We start from the raw sequence: 27270 nt of genomic DNA on the forward strand, positions 1-27270 counted from the left end.
AGCAGGAAGCGCTCATCCCGCCTGCGGTGTGGACCCTGTCTTGGAGGTGAGGAGCGGGACGCAGGACACGTCCTGAACGGAGACGTTCGCCAAATCACTGCTGGGGTGTCTCCCTGTGCAAAGCGTAGACGGTCAGCAGAACGACCGCGCTGACCAGTGCGTGACCTTCCACGGTCTATGTGGAATTTCATTTATTTAACATAACATTAAGACTTTGTTTACACTCCTGGGAACATATCAGCTGTCACTGAAGTTGTTTGTACGGCCCTTTAAATGAGGGACATGTTTATAGTTTGTTTGTAAAAGTAGCAGATATTGCCTGAGTTCGAATCCCATCTCCTGCTGCAGTACCCTTCTCATATGGACCCTTTGTTCCCCTCTAAAGTGTATGAGATATTGATTGTGTTTTAGTCTCATTCCAAAGTCATTTTTGACATGCCCAGAGATCAGAGGCCACGCACAGTGGAGTATCACGAGTGAGACCTCCCAGAAACCACACACAGCGGAGTATCACCAGTGGGATCTCCCAGAGACCACACAGAGTGGAATATCACCAGTGAGACCCCCCAGAAACCACACACAGCGGAGTATCACCAGTGGGATCTCCCAGAGACCACACAGAGTGGAATATCACCAGTGAGACCCCCCAGAAACCACACACAGCGGAGTATCACCAGTGGGATCTCCCAGAGACCACACAGAGTGGAATATCACCAGTGAGACCCCCCAGAAACCACACACAGCGGAGTATCACCAGTGGGATCTCCCAGAGACCACACAGAGTGGAATATCACCAGTGAGACCCCCCTGAAACCACACACAGTGGAATATCACCAGTGAGACCCCCCAGAAACCACACACAGCGGAGTATCACCAGTGGGATCTCCCAGAGACCGCACAGAGTGGAATATCACCAGTGAGACCCCCCAGAAACCACACACAGCGGAGTATCACCAGTGGGATCTCCCAGAGACCGCACAGAGTGGAATATCACCAGTGAGACCTCCCAGAAACCACACACAGTGGAGTATCTCCAGTGAGACCTCCCAGAGACCACACACAGCGGAGTATCACCAGTGAGACCTCCCTGAAACCACACACAGTGGAGTATCACCAGTGAGACCTCCCAGAGACCACACACAGCGGAGTATCACCAGTGAGACCTCCCATAGACCACACACAGCGGAGTATCACCAGTGAGACCTCCCTGAAACCACACACAGTGGAGTATCTCCATTGAGACCTCCCTGAAACCACACACAGTGGAGTATCACCAGTGAGACCTCCCAGAGACCACACACAGTGGAGTATCACCAGTCTCATCAGAGCTCCCCCAAGGTTTCATTAAGGTCTCCCCAGGACTGGAAGATCCATGTCAGTAAGGAGGGCTTGGAGGTTGTGGTCTGACCTCATGTCGACCCAGAACTGCAGCGAGATCCCACAGTGACCCTGAACTGACCACAACGCGGCTGTGACCCCACATTGTGCTCCATGAACTTTGACTGCAGACATAAAGCAGTTCAGGGCAGCTAGGAGCTCCTTGAAGTACACTGGTTCCTTGTGTTACGAATGTCTGAGTTATTTATTTATGACGTTACAAAGTTTTCCTCCACTATTTTCTATTTTTAATTGTGCTTTTTCACTGTTATAATTTCTGTTGGGAAGCGACAGAACAGGTTTCATTAACCGCCTTGTTTCAACTCACTTCCGCAGTGTTTACAGCTCGTAGCCCGTGTTTGTGATTTTACTCATTGTAACTATATACGCACTATGTACGCACTTCTTACAGATGGCGACCACCCACACTGGTCATGACCATGTGATCAACTGGTCACCAATCGGCACCGAATGTGAGGTTGTGGAGATGATCTGTTTTTCATTTTCAGTCATTTTAAATCCATTTTAGCTTTAATATACTCTGAAGATGATAAAAAATAACAAGCGCTACGCTGTGTGTGACTGGTGTCCTTTCCAGGGTGAACTGGGCCGCGTACCCTGTGATTCTGGGTTAGGCTCTGCAGGACCGCGATTATTGGTAACGGAGGGATGGAAGTGTGTATTTTTTTGATATTCAAGTGAAGTTTTGTGAAAACCGAGCCTGCAAGTATAGAGGGGCTGTCAGTTGTTATCGATTGCGAGTTTGGGGTAAAAGTGACTCTGGAGTTACAAACAGATCGAGTTGTGAACAGACCTCTGGTCGCACTTGTGTGCTGTGTAAGTAGAGGAGCTGTAACATTAGCGCTTCCGTGGAAGACGTCCGCTGTAGAGGACGTGTGGAGGGAGCGTCTCCTGCTCTGTATGCAGGATGGTTTTTCTGGCAGTGCTCCTGTCTCGAACCAGCACTGCAGATGTACGCTGAGGCAGAACGCCGCCAAGGGCGCAGAGCATTAGCAAATAAATCGAGTGCGCTGCGGCGTCAGCTCCGGTTCCCGCGCCCGACGAGCACAATATGGCCGAGTGCTCGCACCCCCACCCGGAATGCCACGGCGTCCCCAGACTGCCGTTCGGGAGCGGCGCCAGATCAATTTCCCTGATGGGGTTGGGAGGGGTCGTGGGGGGTTCTGGGGGAGGGGGGGTGCTGCCCAGCCGCAGAATAGAAATTTCTGCTCATGTCTTTCTCAAAGCAGTCACTGGGAGCCTTAACCGCCTTCCCAAGCTCTAGCTCCTCTGTTTGCACCTGGAGTCCAACGTGACCCTCACAGCTCAGCCTCACACTGCTTCCATGCAGGTCCAAGATTTCAGTCAAGGGTACAATAGCAGCACCCTCCTAGGCCTTGGTCCGGAGCCCCCGAGGGGAGGTGTATCAGATCGCATCCCAACCACCAGAACGAAATCGCAGCAAGAGCCCGACTTTCTCCTCGACCGACAGCTGGAAAGCAATATTGGCAGAATGTATAAAAGTCGCACTTCACTGAACTACTCTGGGCATTAAAAATAAATATTTGTGCCTGGGATATGATCTGTGAAAATGATTATAATTACATCTCTAATTGTTATTATATTTCTAAAGGTGAAACATTTACAGCTATTGAACAAACAATAATCAATATATCATTTCAAACTGTAAATGTCAAATGTGCATTGAGGTAAAACACCAATTTACCACATAGTCCTGAGGATGCAGCTAACATGTTTCCCAGTACAGTGAGTTTTACTGTAACACAGTAAACCTGTTTTATCTGACTCCTTTCTTCAAAGTGACTTCCTCTCTTAAATTACTTACAGTACACTGTTTTACCCATTTTTACCACAGGGTAGCTTTTGCTCTATCAGTTCAGGCTTAGTATTTAGATCAAGGGTAGTAGAGACAGAGGTGGGATTCAAACCTGCAACCTTTGGGTCCAAAGGCAGCAGCTCTGACCAGTACAGTACCAGCTATTCCTGTTCATTCATTCATTCATTCATTCATTCATTCATTATCAATAACTATTTCTGTGGTGTAGGTACACCATGGATGTGACACCATCAGAGGGCATTAGTATTGTTTTTGTAGTAATAATAATAATAATAATAATAATAATACCATGTATTTTGAACTGTCATTGTGACTCTGGAGAGTTTTAGTCTGTGCACAAACGTTTGTGACAAATTTTATTTTTCCAGTTGACAGAATTTCGAGACAACGTGTTCATTCATCATAAATCCTTATTTAATGTTTCTTTACTAGCAAAAGTGAAATGTTTTTTCGAAAACTGTGAATCGGTGAGGATCATGTTGTCAGTGACTGTGCGGACAGGGATGAGCAGGGAACAGAGCTGAGCGAGGAAGCAAGTAAAACACCACAGTAAAAGAGGAGCAGGGAGACGATGCTTGGGTTCGAGTGACATTTATTAAAATGCCGCTGAAAAAGTGTCATGAGACTGTAGCACCTCGGTTGAAGTCGGACTGGAGTCGAGGTCCGTGGCACACGGCGCGGTAAAGCTGCGCGTACCGCGCGTTCACTGGTGTTCGCTGTACTGCACTCGTGAGGTAAACGGAATACAGTAAATGAAGAGCTTTTTAAGGCTACGAGCTGTTGGTTGGTTTCGTTTCGTCGTTATTTGCGAAGCGTGTCCCCGGTGCAGAACACGCACACACAGCATCATCGCTAGTGTTTTTGGCTCAGTTGATCGGTTCAGTATCTTGGCTACATCTGTCTGAAACGCATCCAGGAAGTGCCCCCCCTCCCCCCGTCACCCCCACAGGCTCATTCCATGTGCTCGGCTCATCCTCCCGTGAACATCACACTTGCATTATACTCGAGTGTTCGGACTCCCCTAGGACCCCCCCCACCCCATCACTCACATGCACGACCCCACCCCCCACCCCCAACCCCCAACCCCCAACCCCCAGCTATTGCACAAATAAAATGAAAGCGCTGCACTTCCTCTCCGCCTGGCGTCTCCGCCGCGTCTGCTGCAAAGTCCGTGTAAAGCTATCGCTCAACATGCATCTGTGTTAGCGTGTTGCACCTCGTGGCCTCGCTGCCGTTCATGAAAGACTCGTCTCTTCGTTCGAGTTTCGTCTTGAGTTTCGCGTCTTGGTCGAGACGAATCTCAGCGATGACTTCGAGTCGCCCCCAGTCGCATCCGCCTGGTCTTCACTGCGTTTCGGTGACCTGCTTCACAGCCTGCGAGGTGACCTTCTCCACCTTCTTGGAGGTGACCAGCTGCTCGTGCACCACCTCCTCGACCTCCTGCATGGTCTCGGTCACGGTGACCGATGTGGTCACGTGCTTGGCGCCGTCCTCGCCGGTGGTGATGGTCTCCACCGTCTTGGTGATCACCACCTTTTGGCCGACATCCTCCTTAGTGGGGCTCTCATCCACACCGTTGGTCACCACATCATCCTTCTCCTCGTCCGTCAGTTTGCCCTCATGGTCAGTTTCCTTGTGCACCTCACCATTCACCCCTGCATCTTCCTTGTCCACCACTTTCCCCTCACGTCCCTCGTCCTCAGTGTCACTCTTCTTACCTTCCTCCCCTTCAGAATCACTCTTCTTGACTTCCTTCTGTGGCTCTGCCTTGGGAGCCTCCTTTACCTCCTCCTCCTTCAACTCCTTGTCCTCCTTCTTCTCCTTGTCCTCCTCCTTCTCCTCCTTCTTTTCCTTGTCCTCCTTCAACTCCTTCTCCTCCTTCTTTTCCTTCAACTCCTTCTCCTCCTTGTCCTCCTCCTTCTCTTTCTCTGACTTCTCCTCCTTCAACTCCTCCTTCAACTCCTCCTTCTTCTCTTTTAACTCTTTCAACTCCTTTCCTTCATCACTTTGCTCCTTATCTTCCTTTTTTCCTTCTGCATCCTCAGACTCTTTGTCGCTTCCAGCTTCTGACCCCTCTTTCTCCTCACTCTTCTTGTCCATTTCCTCCTCTCCTTCCTTCTCCTCCTTCTCCTCCTCCTCTACAGCACTTTCCTCCTTCTCTTTCCCTGCTTTGTCAGGAGACACCTCCTCTTTGGTGGCCTTGGTTGACAGGACAGTTTCCTCCACCACAGACTCTTCCTCAGCTTCTTCTCCTTCTTCCTGTCCCTCTTCCTCTTCAGCTTCTCCTTCACCTTGTTCTCCTTCTCCTTCTTCTTCTCCTTCCTTTCCCTCTTCACCTTCTCCACCCTCTTCCTTCTCACCTCCTTCCTCGGCCTCTCCCTCTCCTTCCTTGTCTTCTTCACCCTCTTCCTCTGCATCCTTCTCCTCGGGGGCGCTGGCACTCACTGCAGCCTGGCTGGAGACAACTACCTCCTCCTCCTCTGTCCTCTCTTCCTCTCCTTCAGCCTCCTGGTCTCCCTCTACCTGCTCAGCAGACAGCTCATCCACCACCTCAGCCAGGGCCTCATCAAGGTCATCCTTCTTGTCCTCGATGATCTCCTCTACAAACCTGTGCTGCACCTTCAGCTTGGAGGCCTCAGCCTTGGCCTTAGGGAGCTTGATGGGCATAGTGGGCTGCTTGTATGGGAAGGTGGGGCCGCTGATGCCCCCAGAGAAGGTACTGAAGCGAGACTCCTCCCCTTCCAGAAGTTTCCTGCAAAACAAGTGGAGAAGCAGTAGATGTTAACTGTTGAAGACAATGAACTGGTATTCCTGCTCGAAAAATTACCTTTCGCTAGTTTTTCCTGTGAAATGTTACTATTTTAAAAAATTAATTGAAGTAGTTAGTGCTGTGGTTAGAGCTGCCACCTTCAGGCCCGAAGGTCACAGGTTTGAATCCCACCTCCTGCTGTAGTAGCCTTTATCAAGGGACTTACTGTGAACTGATACGGTAAAAATTACCCTACTATATAAATGTGTAAATCAGCGTAAGCAGCTTGACAGCGTGAACTATCTTGTAGAAAAGTGTCCGATAAATGTTCTTGGTGTCAACAGGCTCCATACAATAAGGTCCCATTCATTTATGTGAATGTCTGTAAGGCCCTGATCGTCCTGGAAGGGGTTCCAGCCACTGTACAGCTTACACTGGTCTAGCAGCAGGTAGCGTACTAATGGCCACCGGTGGGGACGGTCAACATCCGCCCTCGTACCCAGCCGGGTCTCGGGTTCACGAGCCGCCCTGTACAGCAAGTCCAGAGGGAGTGCGGACTCCACGAGAACACGCCGAGCCCTTGGGTCTCTCGCCGTACCTGTAGGCGGCGATCTCGATGTCCAGGGCCATCTTGACATTGAGCAGGTCCTGGTACTCCCTCAGGTGCCGAGCCATCTCCCACTTGGTGCTTTTGAGCTCGTTGTCCAGCTGGTGAACGGTAGCCTGGTGACACAGAGCGAATCGGGTGTTGGGAGAACTGAGCTTCCTTCAGGGGCCACGCTGTCAGCTCAGAATGAGAAAAGTTAACACGCATTCAGATTGAAACTGTAAAGAGCCGACACAGAACCAGCCAGCGGAGTTGTTCTCGAAGTACCTTCTTGGATTCTGCCTGCCACTGTAACTGTCAAAGGGGTTTTGTTCTCACTATTAATATTATGAATTTGTCATTGGTGAGGGGGGTGCGGTGGCGCACTGGGTTGGACCACAGTCCTGCTGTCCGGTGGGTCTGGGATTCAAGTCCCACTTGGGGTGCCTTGCGACGGACTGGCGTCCCGTCCTGGGTGTGTTCCCTCTGGCCTTACGCCCCTGTGTTCCCGGGTAGGCTCCGGTTCCCCGTGACCCCGTATGGGACAAGCGGTTCTGAAAATGTGTGTGTGTGTGTGTGTGTCATTGGTGATTGATCGATCCAGTCGTTTTGCGGGTTTTGGTCCACATCGGGCTCTTATTTAGCGCTGTGGTGAGAACTCTGTGCTCTGAGCGGCGGGGGGGGGGCGACTAAATAGCGCAAATTCTGTTAATACTGGGATGACTAATAATAATTCCAGTTAGTAACACTAGTACACAGAGGTCCGTCCGCGTGCCTTATTCGGCAGAAAAGTCGCGAAGTGCCAAGTGCAGTAAAACATGATTTTTACATTTACATGTTCGCTTAGCAGACGCTTTTCTCCAAAGCGTCAAACATTTTTTCTTTGTTTCACCCGGTATCAAACATATGTGTTCAAGGCTCAGTTTGTGGAAAAGGCCACTTTAATAATGTATGAAGCGCTGACCAAAAAGCACGAAAGGCCGGGCTCATTAATATAAAGATAAAACTACGAAGCGGATACTAGTCAGAGACATATATATAAAACCCTCGGGATACAGGAATAAATCCTGCGTCGCGTTGGTCTTGACCGTCCCGAGGGCACAGTCACAGTCAGTCCGAACAGACGGGCTCGCTCGCGGTGCCCTCCTCCTCCTCCTCCTCCTCCTCCTCCTCCCGTAACCCGCTCACTGACAGCACAGCGCGTCGCATCATCATCCCCGAGTCCAGCGCGGCTCTCTCAGAGCCTCACCCCCAACCCCCCCCCCCCGCCCCACGCGATCGGCGAGGAGAACGGACCTGGAAGGTGGCCAGGTCGTCGCAGTGGCGCTCCCCGACGTCGCTCAGCTGCCTCTCGAGCGACTCCTTGGTGCCGCGCGCCGTCTCGAGCTCCACGCTCTTGCTCTGCAGCTGCCGCCGGTACTCGGCGATCTCGTCGCGCGCCGCCCGGATCGCATCCTTGCTCTGCTCGGCCGCCTCGTTGAGCTTCGAGACGCGGCTCGCGAACCAGTGCTCGGCGCGCTCCAGGTTCTGCGCAGAGTGGCCGTCCAGCTGCGCGCGGATCTCGCGCAGCGCCGCCGTCAGGTCGGTCTTGTGCCGCTCGCGCGCCTCCACGCTCACGTGCGGCTGCTGCAGCTGCGCGAGCAGCTCCTGCACCTCCTGCTCGTGGTTGCCGCGCAGGAAGTCCACCTCCTCCTGCAGGGAGCGCGCCCTCTTGTCCAGCTCCAGCCGCACGAGGCTCGACTCGTCCGCGTCCTTCTTGAGCGCGCGGATGGCCGCCTCGGCGTCCTCGCGGCTGCGCGCCTCCTCCTCGAGGCGCTCCTTCAGCCGCTCCGCGTCCTCCTCCAGGTGCTCGGCGTCCAGCTGCACCCGCGCCTTCTCGCGGTGCACCGCCTCCAGGGTGGCGCGCAGCTCGCGCAGCTCCTGCTCGTAGAGCTCACCCAGCTGGGAGCGCGACGCCTGCTGGCCGCGCAGCGCCTCGATCTCGTCCTGGGCGCGCGCGTTCTGCTGCTCGAGCTGGCGCACGCGCTCGATGTAGCCCGCGAAGCGGTCGTTGAGGCCCTGCAGCTGCTCCTTCTCGCTGGAGGAGCGCGCGAGCTCGCCGTCGAGCGGCGGGGGCGCGCTCCAGTCCGGGCTGCTCTCCGCGGAGCTGTAGGCGCGCGCCGCCGCGGGCGCCGCGTGGCAGCTCCTCCGGAAGGAGGCGGAGAGCGCGGAGCTCGGGCTGCTCCTGGACCACGACTGGGCTCGGAACCCGCCCGAGGGGCGGCTGTAGGAGGTGCGGGATTCGGCCGCCCTGCGGTACGAGGGCCCCCCTGTGGGGTCCAGGCTGTAGCTCATGGTGGCGCAGGTGGCGCAGGTGGCGCAGGTGGCGCAGGTGGCTCCGGGTGCGAGGAGTGCGAGGAGTGAGAGTGCGGGTGCGGGTGCGGATGCCGGTGCCGGTGCCGGTGCCGGTGTTCGGTGAGAGAGGCTCCCGGCTGCTGCTCCTTATATATCCGTTCAGTATCCGCTAACGGGGCAAGAACAGCCACGTGGAGGCGCGCGGGCTGAACGGGGGGGGGTCGATCGATCGATCAACAGCATGTGGCGTGAGGGGTACAGCCGCGCCCCCCCCTCTCCCTCCCTCCCTCCCTCCCCCCCCTTCCCCCAAGGCGCGTGAAGCACAATGGATTCCCGATGCTGGACATCAGCGAGAGAGAAGGTCGGGAGACGCGCGACATCAGAGCTGCAGAAATGATGATAGCGATCAATATGGAACCTTTTGCCTCATGTATAGGAGCGTATAAAAATATAACTACGAGTTTACATTACATTTGGCAAATTTGGTTCATATGGTGAAGAGTAACAAAGTGCGCTCAAAAATCACGTGTCTGCATCTAAGCGTCTCTTTCTCCTAATGATCACATTGTATTTTCTATGAGATGTGCGTCGCTTTGGAGAAAAGCGTCTGATGAATGAATAAATGCACCTGTAAATCATGTAACTGTAAATCTGTAAATGTAATAACTACAGAGCTCTGCAGGGAGGCGCAGCCCCGCCTGGATGGAAATGCGAGCTTTTATTGCAGACGCGTTATTTTAGTGCAAAGGAAGGAAGACAATGTGAGCAAAACCACTCGGACATCCTAATGTTCTTGCATTGTGAGAAATTCCTATTTCTCCCGAGTGCGAGCTGCACCAGTTACTCTACTCATTGTACCCCGGGCTGTTCGAAGGAGCCCCCGCTCGTGCCTCTCATTCAGAAAGACAGAGAGGAGACATGAACAATGAAGTGTGTGAAACAGTGCAGTGGGGGGTGTCGGAGCCCTGATGCTCGCAGATGTTCCTTCAGCTTTGTGCTCACTGACAACATGAGAAGCTGAGGCGTAGAAGACAGTTCAGCACTGGACACTGGACAGCTCTCCAAGGGAACGGGGAGGGACTGACAGCACAGGGGCTCTAGAAAGACACTGCTATACACGGTAGTAATAATAATAATAATAATAATGGATTAGTATTAATTACTGGAGACAAGGGACTGTCTAGGTCCTCCTGAACCGTCTGCTTCCGTAGTTACGCTGCTACAGCCTGTCCGACTACACTTCGGGACTCCCGAGTCATCCTCCCCGCCCCCACTTTCTCTTGGCCACGCCCCGCTATTCTCGCACTGATTACACCGGGCCTGACCGCGCCTTGCTGGAGTGCAGACCACGCCCCCCCGACTCCTGGCCACACCCTGCTCAACCCCAGAACGCCCCAACAGCCGCAGAGGACAGTATTTCCGAGCTACAGTATTTCTGACATTTATAGGCTACTTCCGTGACAATTTGAGTACAATTTGAGTAGGAAGGAGAAGTACCGTGGAATTTAGGTTAATGCAAATAAAATATCCGAACGTGCAGCGATACGAGAGCCGTCGCTGTGGTGGGACCGCAGTGCTCCGTGGGACTGGGGAGAAACGGGCAGATGGAGAGTTTGGCTTCTTCCGCGACCTCGGGTAACCCTCAACAGCAGGCGTGGAAGGAGAACCGAGAACGTGGCAATAACCATGGTCAGAGCTTCCTGCTGTGGGCGTAAGGCAGCCTCTCCTGTCATAATAATAACAGTTATTATAATAAAAATAACAGGGTTTTTGTTCCCAAAGGTAAGAGTTTTACAGAACTACTCAAGGTGGTGTTGGCGCACTGAAGCACAGCAAGACACTTTACTCTGATTTTACCTTTGGACTTTGACTGAACGGTCACCTTGGACCCCATGGCACAAAGGACAGCCAGGTACGAAATGGGTCCAGTGGCTTCAGGGAGAGACGCAGCGGGGGGCCTACAGGCTGTGGGAGGGGCTCCTTCGCTTGGTGAGATGAATAAGCAGAAGAGGAGTCTTTGGGACGTCTTGTGGGTGTCCATGTGGCACCGGGAGCTCGGGTGCGACGTCATGAGGAACCGGTCGTTTCTAGTGAGAGACACGAGTGGACGCGAATCGCCGCAGCAGGGCATTGCCGTCCACACACCTCGTTCGGTGGGGCACTTTGAGTCCAGACATAAACGTGACTGCGTGGTCACTGGAGTCGCATGACGGAACATGTGTGGTCATGTACTACAGTGTACTACAGTGAGGGGGGCACAGTGGTGCCGCGGGTTTTGCCTGTGCCTCCTCTCTGGTGGGCCTGGGGTTTGAGCCCTGCTTGGGTGCCTTGTGATGGACTGGCGTCCCATCCTGGGTGTGTCCCCTCCCCCTCCAGCCTTGCAACCTGTGTTGTCGGGTTAGGCTCTGGATTACCGTGACCCTGCTCAGGATAAGTGGTTACAGAGAATGTGTGTGTGTGTGTGTGTGTGTGTGTGTGTGTGTGTGTGTACTACAGTGTACTACGGTACCATCTGTCCTGTCTACTACTCTGCGATGATGAATTAATTACCTGTCATTTGTCCACATCTGTGTCCTTAATGATGGTGCTCCCTCACACATTATTGATTGTCTGAAAGTGAGCGGTGCAGATTTCTGAAACAAATGGGGTCACAGACAGGGGGAATATCGACGGAAGCACGTGTGAGGAGAAGAAGCTCCTGGGAAAACGGAGACCATGGGAATGGACAGATGGCCTCTAGGACCGAGGTGATGGAGAATCAGGCAGACGAGCCGCGTCTCCTCGTGTCTCCTGGCCGAGAACGCAAAGAAGAGATCGTATGAGCCGGATAAAATCCCGTCTAAGAGCAGTAGCTGTGATTTGATCAATTCCATCACTTTGATTTGAGCACTTTGTTCAGCAGCTGGTGCGCTTGGCAGAGCTGTCACTTTTCTATATGAAAGACCCAGGTGTGCGTGTGCGTTTGTGCACGCAGCTGATGTCCAGACTCAGTATGGTGTCAGTAGGTGCTCATGCTTTGCAGGTGGCTCAGCGCTACCACAGCAGGGCGTCTCGACTCCTGGACCCGGTCGCCGGGCGGTTCCTCGGTCGCCGGGTTCTCCGGAGCCCCTCTGGCTGTTTCCGGAGCAGGGCAGCTCGTCCCGTTCTCTGCTAATGAATTATACACTGGAGCTTCCTGCTGTTAGCGCCCCCCCCCCCCCCCCCCCCCCCCCGCCATCCCGCCATCCCCTCTTCTGGCCCCAAACAACCCCTTTCCACACTCAACCGAGAGCTCATTGCTTTTTCATGGCATGAAGATATTGTGAGTTACTCACGCAGAGGATTTGGTCCAAGTCACTGTGTCGGAGGATGGAGCAGCATGGGAGCCGAGCACACACACACACACACACACACACACACACACACACCGTAATTCAATGAGAAAACAACGCACATCAAATCTGTGGCAACAAACAGGGCCAGAAGTGGCGCCAGGACACTGTGCACACACACTGTACACACACTGTACACACACTACACTGTATTTACTGCACCTGTACTGTCACTGTCATTCATTTACCTGACACTTTTCTTCAAGGTGACTCAATGTGAGATACTGAGCTACATACACTGATTTACCCATTTACAGAGCAGGGTAATTTTTACTGCACCAGTTCAGGGTAACTACCTTGACCTGGGGGACTACAGCAGGAGGTGGGATTGGAACCCTCAGCTGCAAGGGAATAGGTCTAATGCACAAACGGAGCTGCAGCTTTTGGCTCAGAGGGTTGTTGGTTCAAATCCCACCTACTGTTGCTGAGTAAAGCACTTACCCAAAAAACTAGCTAGTTGGGTATCCAGTAAAAAAAAACAGCTGTGTAAATCAGTGTAAATAACTCAAAATTGTAAGTTGATCAGAGGAATTATTTAAGTGATTAAGTATAAAGAGGGACATATCTGTAGCTTTTCTTTTAACCTTTTTTTAACCACTTTCAATGTAAATATCTGCAGGATACACCTTCGTGTCAGCATGTCATGCTCTGTTGTGAAGAAGGAACTGCACAGATGATATCTGGTCTCTGTGCCACGTGATCCATATTTCATGAAGATGTTCATATTTCTCGCCTCCAATGGATGTGGGGATGGAAGAGATGGAGAGCAGTCCTGACGGTGAACATTAATCACGGGCATCAAGTTTCCGCTGATCGGCCGGCTGGCCCTCTTGTCCCTGTGGCGGGAGGGAGAAGTGTGTGCGTGTGTGTGAGCTGCATGGGGAACGGGCTCTGGGATGGGGGAGGAGCACTGCACAGCAAATGAGTGACGGGACATTAAAAGACTCTTTCCAGGCTGAGCTGAAATGCCGTCGCACTCAGACTTGTTTGCTTAATGGACCCCCCCCCCCCCACTCCCCGCACCCTGCCCCGCCCCGCCCCGCCCCACCCCGCCACCCAGCCCACTGCGGTGATGCTAAGGCCCCCTCCCCCTGTTCGTCCCACACATCCAGCTGCCATCGAGCAGCACCCTGGAGGATTGACTGCTTGGGTGGGCAAAAGCCTTGAAATGAGTTTGCAGTGAAACACACTGATTGCTGCTCTCCCACAATACATTGAGTCCCAACCGCCAATCCCACACCCTGGTTTTACAGGTGCAGCATTCAGAGGCACCTGGCCAGTGTGTGGTTTTACACCCTTTTACTCAGTGAGGTCCAGGAGACGCTCCTTCCCGCTGTGTTGCACCGCAGCTCTCGAAACAGCGACCGTGTCACACCACACAAAGTCATTCCTGGTCTCTTTGTGCCACGCCCCCTTGATTGCAGGGGGTGGGGTGGGGTCCCACAGGCCAGTGGGTGGAGCTCTGTGAGCTGAGGCCGGTCCCGCAGAGACCCGATGCTGTCTGACACGCTGCTGAGGCTGGTGGGCTGTGATTGGACAGGGCGCAGCGTGTGGTGATGATGTCATATGGAGCGTTTGGGGAGCTGGGGGGATGGAGGGGGAGGGGGAGCTCGCCTGGGATCTGCAGTTCCTCTGCAATGCATCAGTGGCTCCAAGTGGCTCCACAGCCGTCTTCTTTCCCGTCCCTCCTTTGAAACTGCATTCTGTGAATTCAAGGTGATGCTCTAACCACTGCGCCACCTACTGGCCCTTCAGACGCTTTGTTGATGCTCAGGAGGATGCTGGGAGATGCGGGGGCTGGTGGTGTCGCTGTGAGCTCTTAATCTTACAGCTGGGTGCGGGACGGGGGACAGGCAGGGACAGGTCTCAGTGAACCTTCATGTCCAAAGAGTGGGGGGGGGCATCTGGAGACAGTGCAGCCCCCCCCCACGAGGGGCCACATGTCTGTAATGCGAGGACTGAACCTAGACCCCCCCAACCTCCGCACCCAACAGCATTGCCAAACACAGAGCCCAAGAGTAACTGCAGCTAAGGATGTCCATTTAATGTCTGCTTGGACACTGGGGCCTTTAGACGACGTCTGTGACCTTTGAGGAGGTTCTTCTGTGCGGCGCTGGAACCTTCTTCGTGCAGAAGGACCGTCCAGCATCGCTGTCCAAGGACTGTCTGACCAGCCCCCTTCACATACAATGCACGGGGGGGTCTCCGTGGAGAGTCGTGCATCTCATGGTCCCTGTGACACGTGTCTCCATTTGTCAGGAGCCACTTGCTCCTGTGTGTGCTGCTAAAGACACACACACACACACACACACACACACACACACACACACACACACACACACACACACACACAGCCAGCTGTTCGTAAAGGGACCGTTGATCGGCCCAAACGACCTCTCAGGTTGCTGCTGTCATAAGTGTTTCTTGTGAGCTTTTATGAAACGGAGTTTATTACCACGTTTCCGTGGCAACGGGCTTCCCAGCGCTGTGCTCCAGTGTCACCTTTTCACTGTGAGAACATTTTCACGCATTTCTCATCAGTCTGCAATAGTGACGCGCGCATGAAAGTGTCATGTTTTATTGAGCATTATTATTAATTAGCTGTCAGTTTCTTCCATATTTATATGTATTTATTTCTTTGACTCATTTCTCACCAAAGTGACGTGTCTTTGAACTGAGAAACTGGGTCCAAACTGGTGTCTGGAGGCCCTGCGGAAACAGCTCGTCTCTGGAGGACAGACGTCCGAATCCATGTCCTCGCTCCCGCTCCCCCACCCCGACCCCCACCGATCATCAATAAGCTGACATCACGCCCCCCCTCCCTCCTGTAAATCATGGCGGAGTGAAACTTTCATAGAGTCACTGCTGCTCTGCACCAAATGGCTGAAATAACGAGACACAGCGAGACACCTGCACTGCATATTTAAACGAGTCTGACCCCGTTCAGATAAACATTTTACGTATATTTCACGTTCTTGAGAACCACACTAATTATGAGACCCTCCCCCAGTCCACTGTGAATTACCGCAGACGCACACACGCACACACACACATCTTGCACTTGGGAACGTAAGAACATGCCATCTCCATACAGGGTGGACAGATTCAAACCCAGACCCAGTAGCTGTGAGGCACCAGCACTACCTGCTGTGCCACCATGCCACCCGCAAACATCCATATTTAACTAATGATCACGTTAGCGAGTGTGAGAACACACACCTCAGTCTCCTGGACAGATGGACAGCGCTGGACCATCAGAGATGATGACATTCTATAGCTGTGTGTTTTTCACGGACTGTGACATCATCACTGTGCGCCGACTCCATCACAATGACACGAGGGATGGGAGGATGAAGGTGATGGGATGGATCTCAGCTCTTTCAGACAGTAAGGCAGATGGTAACAGCTCTCTCCCACACACACACGTACACACACAGTGATTTCCCTGATGTAGTCATTCAGGCTCTCCCTGGGGGGCTTTGCTTTTCTGCCCACCGCAGCACCCCCACGTCTCTTACTGGCCATCCCCCGCACCCCCATTCCTGCTTACCTCACTCTTAGAGCAAAAGCTGCTTGTGTCGACTGCAGTGCTGGAGAAATGTGTGTGTGGGTCTCATTAGTGAAAAGACCATCATCTCCAACTTTAAATATACCCTAACTGCACCCTAACCCCTAACGAATTAACCGTGTCACTGAACCACTTGTGAAAAGGAGCAGAACGAGGAGGTGGAAAATGCCGGAGACCCTTATGCTCAAGGAATCACAGACCCCCAGACCGCAGACGCAACCTTCAGTATTTAGTTCTTTAGTCCTTTATCTCTGCATATGAAGTGAAATTATTTTGCATTTCAAACTACCCGTCATCCTAGTCCATTTGCAGTTTACCACGTTGTACCCATGCACGAGACATAGCCTGAGCATGGTGAAAGGTATGGCTTATTTAAGGAGGGTTGTTTGGTTCATTCCTAATAAGGCTCTCATCCAATCAGGATCCCAGTTCCCCACAGGCCACACCCACAGTCTGCATTTACTCATTTATTCAAAGTGTCAGTCTATTGACGGTTACTTGTAGAGCACGGTAAAATGTAGCACAGCAGCTAAGGGCTTGTACCTTGATCAAGGATACCGCAGCAGGAAGTGGGATTTGAACCTGTGACCTCTAATTCCAGAGGCCAGCACCCTGGTCGCTACACCACCTGCTGTCCCACTTCGGTAATAAGACCACATTTGCATGTCTAATTCATCTGAACGGCATTGTGGGAAAGTGGGAGGAAACCAGTTGAACCATCGGGGGGACGAATGGAAACTTCCGACTGAACCTGCAACCCTGGAGCAGTAGATTTACAGTGGGACTCCTGAGATGCTTCAATACCCATAATGCACTGTTTTGCCTGCATGGTGGTGCAGCAGATGCATTTGTACGCAGTCACATTTGGTCAATATACATAAAGCGTTACGTTTGTTTTTCTGCAGTGCTCCACCGCCGTGGCCCTTAACCATTTTTAAAGAGCCTGTATAGAAAAATATACATAAATTAATTTCCAGAACATATTTTGCACTCAGTTTATTCTACTGAAAATGATGAGCTCCACTCAGGACTCTGTTTCAGTCCGTGTCTCTTTTATTTAGCTAAACGGCGCTGCTTTCATTCCAGACTTGTGCTCTCCGAACCCCAGGAGGCCCCCTGCACAACCCAGGCTTTGAACCCGTGCCCTAGAGGAAGATGTGCTGAACAGGGGCCAGGAGGTTCTTGCACAGGGCTTCATGGGAGGGTTTAGGGCTGGTCGGTAAACCACTTCTCAGTCAGGCTGGAGAGACCAAGTCGCGGACAGATGGGAATGTGGTCGCGGCCCCAGGTGCGAATCTGGTCTGTATTCATGGACCCTGGGGATTGGCGGGGTAGCTGGAGAGCGAGCGAGCGAGTGAGTGAGCAAAGGACGGGGAGGGGGGAGGGAGCCTTTCCCCATTAGATAGAGACAGTGTCCACAGGAGGCACCGGGTTCGTATTGATCAACAGTGAGGCTATTAGTGGACGAGCTGCAGATCTATTACAGAGTGACCCCCCCCCATGCCCTCCATTTAGAAATGACATTAAAAGCAGCATGAATAATAGAAGTGTGGAAGCAGCTCTTCTGTTCCTGCAGCATCTGCAGAAGAGAAACACTTTCACTCGGCAGCGAAACCGGGTCCAAGCGGCCCCACGTCGCCCTCTGTTGGCCACGCGACCAACCGATGACCAAGAACGGGATTCAAAGATGCTCGAAGCGCTGAGGATAACAGCGGTACCCAAGCGGGCTGCCCCACTGCCTCATGGGATTCCTTCACCTGGGCGCCGGCAGGGAGTCAACCTGGGTCTTAGATGAACCAGCAACCTCAGAAACTTAAACATGTGCGTTTACGCACGCCACAGAGCTTCCATGGCTCCTCCAACCTGAGTCTTAGACAGCACAGAGAACCTGGGGATACGAATGAAACAAGCGGAGCTGACTTGTGTCCTGCGGTTCCCCCAGAGTCCCGGCCCACTTTTCCACCCAACGGCGACCGGCGTTCTGTCGGATCTGGGGTCACCCAGCCAAAGGGGATCATGGGAGATTTCATCAGGAGCTGTAACTCCATACAGCAGGGTCTGGTACCATGGTAGATGCTGTACTCTCAGTGCTGTGAGGGGTGGTTCTGCTCACCTTTACTATTAGAAATGTTGCAAAGAGATACAGTCATTTTCCAGTGTATTCAAATAATAATTCTTCGCCTAGCAGGTTTCAAGAAATTGTGTGTGCGTGTGTGTGTGTCTGGCGCAAACCTGGGATGTGCTCACCCCGCGAGTCAAAAGGTGGCAGTAAATGGAGTAGGAGTGCGGGACCACCCGAGTCCAACTCACTTCCACAGTGTTTACAGCTTCTGACTGCTCTTCCTCACTGCGGGTGATCAATAACAGGATGGGGAACATTGACCATGTTTATGGGATCAACCGGTCAACAATCTGCACTGAACAGGAGTTTGTGGAGACACGACGTATAACATATTTTTATTTCCTTCCTTTTAAAATTGTACTTCAAGCGTAATAATTAGCTGATATTTATTTAACACTCTTCTCCGAGGTGACTTGCACTGTAACGTCTGTACACTTCTACTTACACTGATTTACCCATTTAGAGGGCAGGGCAGTTCTCACTCAATTATGAACAGATGACTCGTCCCAGCGGTGTGTTTACTGTGTTTACTGTACACCTGGACATTTTAATGAAGACATGAAGGTAAAGTCCTTCACCGCTGAGCTCCCAATTCCCACACCTTTTACTTTTGTGGCCTTAAGCTCAAAACTGTATGTTTTACAGTAAATGATCAGGGAGGGGAAATGCCTCCCCCCTCCCCTGGGATCGAGGTTCCAACATGTCCTGTGATGAGCGCCTGTGGCTTGGAGCCTCTAACTGCTGCCCACTGCAACTGACAGCCAGGCTTCGGTTACGTCTGCAGTGCAGTGTGCAACCCCCCCGCTAACACAGCCATACACACTACACACTCACACACATGCACACATACACAGGGACACACACCCTAGTGACCGAGCTATAAAGTCACGTAACTCAGCTGCACCCCAGCATGTCGGGCTGCCCCCTGCTGGCTGGGTTCCGTCCCTACACCCTAGCGTGACCAGCCTGGGCTGATTTAGCCCATGTGTCAGTGTGTCACCAGATTTCCCCCCAGGTGCTCACTTAGTGTATGGCAGCTCGCACCCGAGGCCCTGGATGACTGCGCCGGCATCCTTTACCGTGTTAAATATTTAAGAGTGGAAGCACAGCCATCAGTGTAACATGTGCACCCTCCCCAGCAGCCCTGCTAAAAGCAGCCTGGAGGGTCTCTGTATCACTCAGATTCGCCCAGTGGAGCGACGGAAATGTCCTGCAGTGTGAGACATCCCAGTCCCACACTGTAGTGTCCAACACTGAAGCCCCTGTCCTGTCACAGCAATGATGATGACCATGATACTGAAAACGGTCACAAATAAGTGACCGGGGGCTTCTCCTTTGGGGGGGGCACACAGTGAGGGGCTCTTCTCACCAAAATACCATTATTAATGAAGCCAATGAAGTACAACAACATTCGACTGTGTGTGTGTGTGTCTCTGTTCCCCTGTTTCAGTCCATTCCAGTCTCCCATCATGAGTTCCTTCCTGTGGACACACCAAGTCCTGAGGGGACAAGACCATGGGGTGTGTCAGTGATCTTCCTTCCCAGGGACAGAAGGACAGCAAGATACGCACACACACACGCACACACACACAGACACACACAGACACACACATGCACGCACACACACACACACACACACACACACACACACTCTTTCTGATCACCTTGCAGGGAAGGTGGAAAATCAGAAGCAATAATAATAATAATAATAACAGTTATGAGTGAATTTGCTGAGATTCCTCTTACAGTTAATACTGCTAAGTTGGTGTAAAAAGTAGTGTCTACAGTGGTGTTTTGGAGGTTTAACACCCGTCTAAATGGACACTGGGATGTTTTTACACTTTGCTACTTACTCTGATTTACCTGGGAAATTTCCCCAAAACCTGCGAGTGCCAATATTCACACTGACATTTATGACATTCCCTCTGCTCTCCAGGGCCTGCAGTAATTAAGGACCATGCTGTACCACGCTGTACCATGCTGTACCACACTCATCCCATTGTTTGGACTCCCAGTTCGCGAGATTTCATGGATCTGATCCAAGATCATTCACAGCACTTCTCAGTGATCGGTGCAGATGTTCAGTGTCCTGTCCCCCACATGAGTTCCATGTTCCCGGTGTGTGGTGCAGCGCTACAGACTGCGAGCGCATTGGCAAACGGTCCCGGGAGGCTGAGTGAGAGAAACTGAGACGCAGTGCATTGTGGGAACTGTGGACCCCAGCTGGGATGAACCAGAGCTTTTCCCCCATCGATTGAGTAATGACTTCATCTTCATCTGCTTCTGTTCCGGTATGTTCGGGAGGACTCGCGGTACTCTGTCCTTTGGGGGGCCACTGGTGGGGGAGGCATTAAAAAAATCGCAGCGTCCGGGATTTATGAGCGCCAGGCAGAGATGGCAGGACCGCACTTGTCCATAAAGAAATGTCTTTTAAAATAATCATCTCAATGGCGCATTACGCCGCCCGGGTGTGGCCCCCTGCCAGGGAACCTTTTAGGACAAGAAGGTGGAAACGGACAATGATGAACGCAGACGGACGGGGATACTAATTGTCCGTGGTGTGTCTATGCGTGAGTGAATAAGTGTGTGATGGACTACCACACCCTATGCTTCCAAGATAGGCTCCAGACCACCTTGACCCTGCACCACACATAATAACTGTGGTCTCTTCTAAAAAGTGCGTAAGAAACACGAGCAAAGACTCACTTTTAAAACACTTGAGCTCACTGTGCCTGGACCTCAATTTCCTTCATGTCCATATCTATCTCACTCCTTCCACGGTACGTACCTTCATCATGGGCACTACTGCAGGAGTGGGACTTGAACCAAAAAATGTTAACGTGGCTCTAAGTTCTGTGCCATCTGCTGGCCCTCCCTCCTCCAGCCTGTAAGAGTTTCCTCCGCCGTTGCACTCAAGGTGGTGGTAAGAGTGAAACGCATCATCACTCCTCCTCAAGTGGTTCCTCAGACTCTGGTATTGTGTTTCCAATGAGCTGAGGGGGCCGCCAGTCGGGCTCCGAACCCCCCCCCCCCGGGCTGCCAGTTTCCAGTAACAGGGACGGCATCCTGGGGAAATGAAACATCTCTCTTTCCATCTGGGACCCGTCTCCTTCTCCATGTTCTCTCACCGGAAACAGTCAATACATGAACTCAGACCCTGTTCCCCAATAGGTATTGAGTTTGCGTCCCTGCAGCGTCTGGGGTAACAGCCATGTTTGCTCTCTGCTCCACCGTCCAGCCAGAGAAACCAGCATGTTTGCCATCCAGTACTCTACACATTCAGATGTGAGTCCCTCAGTGGACGCCGCACAGGTCCTTCCACTGCTCTGCCACTCTCCTCCGGGGCAGCAGTGCATTGTGGGAAGGCCCTCCGGACACCTCCCAGAAGAAGAGGCCTTTGATGAGGAACAGGGTGCTGTGAGAGTAGGAGAAGTAGGCAGCGTCCAGGTGGGCTGTGAGTCAGACAGTAAGGAGAGAGAACGCTAACAAACAATATGATCACGTTAACATAACAACTTTCATGTAACACACTAATGTTGCAGCTTATTAATGGGACGAAAGGGAGCCACTTGTCCCCCGGGGACTGACACTCATAAAAGAGACAAGTGGCTTTTTCCCATAAATTGTTTTTATTAGTTTATATAACCAATAACTGTGTTTTCTGTGCTGCTGCTGTGTTTCTGTCCCTTTTTGTTCTATTATTTTTATATAAAAGCAACAGAAACACGTTAATGAACTTAAATTAATACACTTAAATTCAGATTAGATTATATCCAAATTGCATGTGTACACACACACACACACACACTTTCAGAACCGCTTGTCCCTTACGGGGTCACGGGGAACCGGAGCCTACCCGGCAACACAGGGCGTAAGGCCAGAGGGGGAAGGGGATGCACCCAGGACGGGACGCCAGTCCGCCGCAAGGCACCCCCAGCGGGACTCGAACCCCAGACCCACCGGAGAGTAGGACTGCGGTCCAACCCACTGTGCCACCGCACCCCTGCATGTGTACAGCTGGGTAAATTTAACGGCATCAGTTCAGGGTAAGTGCCTTCATCCAGGGCAGTACAGCAGCACAGCAGGAGTGGGATTAGAACCTGTGCCCTAACCAGGATGCCACCGTTACGCAGGTCGAGCAGAGGGGCGGGGCTACGTTTGCGCTCCACTGTGTACCTGCGGGGTGGTCGTTGGGCTGTGAAGATGGAAACATGTCCTCCAGATGTTTGGGGAAGCCATCCTGCACCCCATGCCTGGTCACATTGTAGCCCCACACCTGCAGCGACAATGTCCCAGTGGTGAGGCAGGAGGAGCCTCCAGCAGGAGCCTCAACCCCCTAACTAGTGCCTCGTCCCCGGGACCTGACTGATGGGCGCAGGTGTGGGGGGTTTCTAACAGCACACGAGGCTCGGTGCTCCTGCCCACGGTCCCGGTGCAAGTGCAGCAGGAAGTGGGATGTGAATCTGGGCACCTTCAATGAGTAGGACACCTCCTGCAGTAGCAGCGAGGGCACTGGTGGCCTCAGTACTGACCGGCAGCCACTGGGCAGTGTGACCTGGCTGTGACTTCTGTGTGACCCCGCCCTCAAAGCTCGATGGACCACTTACCTGGTGGCCCTTGAAGAAATAGATGAGCCCAGTGTGGTGGGAAAACATTGCCGTGTCCAGTGGCCCCGTGACCCCCGGGAAGCCTTCGGAGATCCCGCGTGGGTACCGCTGTCCCTCGGGATCCTGGGTAACGGTGCGGTGAGCCCCGCGGTCGTACAGCCAGTACTGGGTCCCTGCAAGGGACGAGCCGCAGGGCAGAGGTTCTCACGGGACTGCGGAGAGGTGAGTGTCGCTGCGCGCGCGCGTGCGTGCGTGCGTGTGTGTGGAAGGAGTGGCTAAGGAACTGAACTTGACCAAAAGGTTACAGGTTCAGCTCCCACTGTTACATCATTTGGGAAGAGGCCCGAGTTACTTCAGTGAATCTCTGATGAACAGGAAATGGGGGAAACCAGGTGAATATCTTTAAATGATTTGTGTTCCAGATGATTCTTTGACACCGACATCAATTAATAATCAGTGAGGGGGAGGAGCAAGGCCCTGCACAGACGACCTTTGAAGAAGAGCGTTGCGTCCATGTCGGGGGTCCAAACGTGAACGTGGGCGTCCACCCCCCCGCCGGGCAATCCGCCCCACCCCTGCTCCACCCTCCGGGGGTCTCGTGCTCGTGGGCGCCCCCTGCTGTTGTCGTACAGCCAGTACTGGTCTCCGCGCAGGAAGTAGGTGTTGAAACGGGCTGCCGACTCCCCCTGGTGGCCGACGGTGACCCAATCGAAGACGGTGTCGAAGGAGCCCTCGCAGCGCCCTGGGGGGTGGCGGTGGGTAGAGTGACCATAATTATTCTACCTTATTTCATAGAGCACCTTGAAAGGCTGCTTATCATACTTTTTCGGGTGGAAAAAGAAGACAAACGAGTTCTGTACATACATAAATACAAAGTGTTTGTCTCCGCACCAAGAATAGAGTCGGCTCGGTCACAACACGTTCTCACTCCTTCCTGCGTCTACTGACACTTTTCTCCAACGTGGTTCACACTGCTGGGTCCTTTTTTACTGCACCAGTTCAGGGGAAGTCTCTTCCTCAAGACTATGAGAGCTGGAGGTGGGATTTGAACCTGACACCTTTGTGTCCTAAGGCAGCAGTAACACTGACCCCCACACTGCCAGCTACACCTACCCCCCACACCTGACACTTCTCTCCAGTGATTTACCCTGTTGTAAAGCAGGGTACATTTCACTGTGTCACTTCCCCGATGAAGTACTGCTACCGCAGGAGGTGGGATTTGAACGCTGCTCCTCTGAGTCCAAATTCTGCAGCCCTGGCCGCTGTGCCACCTGTTGCTCTGCTTGTTTTACTGACTTGCTGTTTATTTTGCCACTCCTTGTGCTCGAACCTGACCCGCTCTTTCCGTTTGTCTTGCGCTCAGTGGCGTTAGCTGGAGGGTGTAGCACACTCAGATCGCGACCCCTGTAACGACCCCGCTGTGACCTCTGCGGGGCCGAGCACCTGTGTCTCAGCTATCGGTTCCGGTGCAGTCTGACAAGATGGCGAACGAGACGAGACACAGCCGACCTCTGACCTCTCGGAGATCTTACCGTACAGCTCCTGGATGGCTGTCCGGTCCTGCAGGCTCAGCTCCATAGTGCCGCCGCTGGCGGGATACTGCGGGTGCATCACCGAGTCGGGGGAGGGCAGGTGCGGCAGTCCCAGGACGTGTCCGATCTCGTGTAGCAGCACCTGAGAGCAGCATTTACAGGGTGAAACTATTCCCACAGAGGTGTTTGCGGGAGTTGCTCTTCAAATGTGTTTCAGATGTGTGTGTGTGTGTGTGTTTCTCCTCCACCGCCGTTTATCCACATGTACAATACATGTATGTACAGTCTGGGCCAACAGCCTTCAGACGCAAAAGACCAGGGTTCAAATCCCATCTCCAGCTGTAGTGCTCTTGATCAAGGTACTTACCCTGAATTACAATAAAAATTACCCCGCTGTGTAAACGGGTGAATCAGTGTATGTGGCTTAACACAGTAAATCACTTTGAGAAAAGTTTCTGATAAATGAATAAAAATATTAATAAAGGGACAATTGTTCCTTCATAGTCTCTCTCTTTAAAAATATAATGAATAAATGTGAAGTACAGTCTGTGTGCATGCTGGTGTGTGTGTGTGTGTGTGTGTGTGTGTGTGTGTGTACATATGTGCTGTACATGTACATACTATATGTGTGTTTGCCCACCTGCAGCAGGTTGACTCCTTGCTCCATCGGGGGTGCGCTGTAGGGCTCATCGTCGTCCAGGTGTATCTCGCCCGGACGGGCCACGTGCGCCAGCTCCCCCCCCAGCCCATCGAAGAGCCAGGGGCAGCCAAGGTGTCGCCCTGGGTTGGGGGGCGACCGTGAGAGACGATGACTGCGACGCGGACGGAAGCACTTACCTACAGGAGGTTAGGGTCCCACCCGGGTGCCTCATGAGAGCCTCACCCGTGCCGAACGCGACTCTGATGTCGAGCTCCGCTGCAGGTGAGGCCGGGTCCTCTCGGAAGGTCAGGGGGGTCACCTCGGCCCAGCGCCTCAAGGCGAGCGCGAGGGTGCGGCGCTGCTGCGTGGCTGAAAGGTGGGAGCTCAGGCCCTCGGTCAGGAGTCGCCACCTCAACCCCGTCCTGGCGAAGGCCAGTCCTGGAATGGGGCCCCGGGAGCCCTGGGACCCCCGCGTGCGCTTGAGCCGCCGGCCCCTACATCCCAGAGGAGCTGCGACTCCCTCTGCCTGGAGAGTCACAGACGGCCGGTCTGGGCGTTCAGAGAGGGGCAGTGGGGGGCTCCCTGTCCGGTCGCTGGACGGGTGACGGTTCGGTCCTGGAGAGGAAGTCGGGAGTCCGTCATGGGGAGCTGGGGTTCCCCTGCGGACCCGCTGCTTCTGCGGGACAATCCGGAGCAGGAGGTCTGCTGGGGGTCTCTCTCTGGGTGCATCTGCAGTTTTTGGCTGCTGGAGGCAAAAGAGCAAAGACAAAAGAAATGAAAAACCCCAAGCTGTAAACACACTGAAGAACGCTCATTTACCTCTGAGCCTGGTACAGTGTGGTACAGCATGATAGCGCACCCATGTCCTGTGCGGTGTGAGGGGAGGAGGGAAGCGACTGAGCGGACGCGCGTCGGTGGAGAGATCCAGCAGCGCCGTGTGGAGACACCGCTCAACGCCCAGGCACCCTGTGCCAATCTGAGGGGGGCCTGAGTTACGCCCCCCGGGGACAAGAGAGAAGAGAGCAGTCAAAGCTGCCGGAAAGTGCCAAGCGAGCCACATGTCCCCAGGCTCTGTCCCTGCTGCCCATGGCCCCCGTCCTCTCTTCCGAGTGAGAAGGGAGTCGGATGCTGGGCTTTATGCCCCCAGTTGCTGGCAGCTGCCTCTGCTGGACACCTGTTGGGACACCTGTTGGGACAGGAGTTGGTTCACCTCTGCAAGGACAAGAAACCATCCACCTTGAACCTGGGACCTGCCCTCCTGCTGAGCCCTTTCTTCATGATGCTGGCCGCAGTGGAGAGGAGCAGCTAATGGGCAACTCTTTCCCGCACCTGAGGACTTTTAATAAAAAGAGAGCAGCGGAGGGACGCAATCCGATCCAAAACAGAGCATCTGGTGACGGGGAGCAGCGCAACCCGATGAACCAGAGCTCTGGCGCTGAAAACGCCGCACGGGCTGCACGGTGACCTGACTGACAGCTGGGACCTCTGAACATCTGGACTGTCCCCTGGGAAGCAGTGCACGAGATACAGGGTCAGCAGCCTTGTCCACTTGAAGAGCCTACTGTCCCATCGCAGCGTCCAGCGCTTTATGACACAAAGTCGTTTGTTCATGTCGGCAGAGTAGGCAAAGCGCTCAAAAACAGCACGGTAAAAGTACTGCCACTGTAAAAACAAAAGTACTCGTCCAAAAAGCTAAAAGCAAAAACAGGAAAAGGTCAGATCGGTTAACAAACGTCACTCAAGTGCCAAGTTATTTTAATTAAAATGAAGCTTTTTAGTGGTTTGAAGGCAGGTTTAGCTCATATCTGTGTATCTTTTTGATAAACTAAAACTGCTGCCCTTTGCATTATAAACTGCTATTACTACAATTATTCATAGTGTACAGCGTAATAACTTTACCTCTATCAGATCAGCAAAAGTATCCGGTTCAAGGGGACCACCAGTGGAGAGAGGGGTTCGAAACCACAACCTTTAGTTGAACCACAGTGCAGCTCTTCAGTTTACACCTTCATTCCAAGTGCTGCACATTTGTTTGTTTAATTAACTATCAATTAACTTTTTAATTTATGCTCTGGTGGGTGCGGTGGCTCAGCGGGTTTGGCTGGGTCCTGCTCTCCTGCGGGTCTGGAGTTCAAGTCCCACTTGGGGTGCCCTGCGTCGGACTGGTGTCCTGTCCTGGGTGTCCCCCCTCCTGCCTACGCACTTTGTTGCCGGGTTAGGCTCCAGTGCCACGACCCCGCTTGGGATGAGGGGCTTCAGTGTGTGTGTGTGTGTGTCTATTTATGCTCCAAGGCAACACCGCAATAAGAAGCAAATAGTATCACAGCCATCGAAGTGGTAAAATGTTGACGCTCGGACAGCGGAGCTGAGCGGAGAGTGAGGTCACATGCAAAGAGTGAATAAAACAAGCAGGAGGTTTGTGTGGAGCTCCAAACAGTAAAAGTGGAGTAAAAGTTTCATGTGAAATATCCCAAAGCGCTCTTTCCAGTGTCAGCCTCTCTGTCGAGCTCGTCCTAAGTGTAATTA

The 27270-nt window shown here is 52.9% G+C and overlaps 2 protein-coding genes across 2 annotated transcripts; both read right to left on the reverse strand.

The window, feature by feature from the left end:
• Window positions 1–4331: 4331 nt before the first annotated feature.
• Window positions 4332–9012, reverse strand: nefmb (neurofilament medium chain b). Its single transcript, XM_029259494.1, has 3 exons — window positions 7867–9012; window positions 6583–6707; window positions 4332–5987 (listed from the first exon to the last, which is right to left on the reverse strand). Exons 1-3 carry the CDS (start codon window positions 8902–8904, stop codon window positions 4580–4582), a joined length of 2571 nt encoding a protein of 856 aa, XP_029115327.1. The 5' UTR covers window positions 8905–9012; the 3' UTR covers window positions 4332–4579.
• Window positions 9013–21189: 12177 nt separating this feature from the next.
• Window positions 21190–25031, reverse strand: LOC108921896 (matrix metallopeptidase-21-like). Its single transcript, XM_018731622.1, has 7 exons — window positions 24988–25031; window positions 24745–24884; window positions 24105–24246; window positions 23063–23314; window positions 22573–22745; window positions 22142–22241; window positions 21190–21417 (listed from the first exon to the last, which is right to left on the reverse strand). The coding sequence occupies exons 2-7, from the start codon at window positions 24769–24771 to the stop codon at window positions 21260–21262; spliced, it is 852 nt and encodes a 283-aa protein (XP_018587138.1). The 5' UTR covers window positions 24772–24884; window positions 24988–25031; the 3' UTR covers window positions 21190–21259.
• Between the last annotated feature and the right edge of the window lie 2239 nt (window positions 25032–27270).

Source organism: Scleropages formosus, chromosome 17 (genome assembly GCF_900964775.1).
Source record: "Scleropages formosus chromosome 17, fSclFor1.1, whole genome shotgun sequence".
Taxonomy (NCBI): Eukaryota; Metazoa; Chordata; class Actinopteri; order Osteoglossiformes; family Osteoglossidae; genus Scleropages; species Scleropages formosus.

What these genes read in the sequence shown, in the direction of transcription:
- nefmb (XM_029259494.1), bottom strand. Translation starts at nt 8,904, where the DNA reads ATGAGCTACAGCCTGGACCCCACAGGGGGGCCCTCGTACCGCAGGGCG. An exon ending in ACGACCTGGCCACCTTCCAG is followed by an intron (nt 6,708 to 7,866) that starts GTCCGTTCTCCT and finishes CTGTGTCACCAG; the next exon opens with GCTACCGTTCACCAGCTGGA. An exon ending in ATCGAGATCGCCGCCTACAG is followed by an intron (nt 5,988 to 6,582) that starts GTACGGCGAGAG and finishes CTTGTTTTGCAG; the next exon opens with GAAACTTCTGGAAGGGGAGG.
- LOC108921896 (XM_018731622.1), bottom strand. Translation starts at nt 24,771, where the DNA reads ATGGAGCAAGGAGTCAACCTGCTGCAG. An exon ending in CGCAACGCTCTTCTTCAAAG is followed by an intron (nt 22,746 to 23,062) that starts GTCGTCTGTGCA and finishes CGTCCCTTGCAG; the next exon opens with GGACCCAGTACTGGCTGTAC. An exon ending in ATTTCTTCAAGGGCCACCAG is followed by an intron (nt 22,242 to 22,572) that starts GTAAGTGGTCCA and finishes TTGTCGCTGCAG; the next exon opens with GTGTGGGGCTACAATGTGAC.